The sequence below is a fragment of the Anopheles cruzii genome, unplaced genomic scaffold (assembly GCF_943734635.1).
Source record: "Anopheles cruzii unplaced genomic scaffold, idAnoCruzAS_RS32_06 scaffold04561_ctg1, whole genome shotgun sequence".
Classification (NCBI taxonomy): domain Eukaryota; kingdom Metazoa; phylum Arthropoda; class Insecta; order Diptera; family Culicidae; genus Anopheles; species Anopheles cruzii.
Genome location: NW_026458146.1, coordinates 1 through 1,323, shown reverse-complemented (window position 1 = coordinate 1,323; position 1,323 = coordinate 1). Strand labels below are relative to the sequence as shown.

General features: G+C 50.4%; 1 protein-coding gene across 1 annotated transcript; it reads left to right on the top strand.

Moving 5' to 3' along the window:
• Nucleotides 1-112: 112 nt before the first annotated feature.
• Nucleotides 113-1,320, top strand: LOC128277200 (cystathionine gamma-lyase-like; the record flags this gene model as incomplete). Its single annotated transcript, XM_053015642.1, has 4 exons — nt 113-260; nt 330-704; nt 777-957; nt 1,019-1,320. Coding segments are annotated over 4 exons (1,006 nt in total), but the record flags the coding sequence as incomplete, so codon positions are not given.
• Between the last annotated feature and the right edge of the window lie 3 nt (nt 1,321-1,323).

Here is a 1,323-nt window from a genome sequence, read left to right as displayed (position 1 = left end):
ATAAAAGATCCAAAGATCGTTGTCCCATTTAAGGAGTTTCATTTGACGGCGAATGTACCAGGAGATATTCTCTCAAATAGTTCAATTATCTTTTTACTTACCCTTTTTTCAGTTGCGATGGTTTTCTTAGCCAACCCAAGGGATTCTCAACGAAGGCCATTCACGTCGGCCAGGATGCCGATCAGTGGAACAGCCGAGCGGTCGTTCCACCGATCAGCTTGTGTGCCACATTCAAGCAATCGGCCCCAGCACAGCATTACGTAAGTGATCAGTTGCGCGGTGCCCGGCTTTCGATCTGAAATGATAGATTTATCATGCCGGCTTTGCAGGGCTTTAAGTATGGTCGAGGCGGTAATCCTACGCGGGACGTTCTCGAACGTTGTCTTGCCTCACTCGACAACGGGCGGTACGGGCTTACGTTCGCTTCCGGAATGGGCGCTACGACAACGATCATAACGATGCTAAAGAGCGGCGATCATATGGTGGCAGGTGATGATCTTTACGGCGGTACCAATCGGTTGCTACGCAACGTAGCCATGAACATGGGCATTGAAATCGATTTCATCGATCTTACCAATCTAAAGTTGGTCGAAAAGGCGATCAAACCGAACACGAAGCTGTTCTGGATGGAAACGCCGACCAATCCGTTGCTGACGGTGGTGGATATCCGTGCCGTTTCGGATATTGCTCACAAGCGTCCGGGTGTAAGTTCCGTCGAAACTGTCGTGGAAAAGATAAATTCTTTAAAATAGTTCTGTTTCTTCGGGTTTTTACAGATCGTCGTAGTGGTGGACAACTCGTTCCTTTCGTCGTACCTTCAGCGTCCGCTCGAGCTCGGTGCCGACGTCGCAATGTACTCGCTGACGAAGTACATGAACGGACACTCTGACGTAATTATGGGCGCATTGGTCACAAACGACGAGCAGATTTACGAGCGGTTGAAGTTTCTGCAAAATGGTAAAGATTCCACCAGAAAACTTTGCCTGACCTCTTCGATTCATGATGATTTCATCCACAGCCACCGGAATCGTGCCATCACCGTTCGATTGCTATCTCGTCAATCGCGGCCTGAAAACATTGTCACTGCGCATGGAGCGACACAAGACCAGCTCGCTAGTGGTCGCCCGATTCCTCGAATCGCACCCAAAAGTCGAGCGAGTACTGCACCCGGGACTTCCCTCCCATCCGCAACACGAGCTGGCAAAGCGCCAAACGTATGGTCACAGTGGCATCATGTCGTTCTATATTCGCGGTGGGCTGGAAGAGGCCACCACCTTTCTGAAATCGTCACACATGTTCACAATTGCCGAGAGCCTGGGGGGG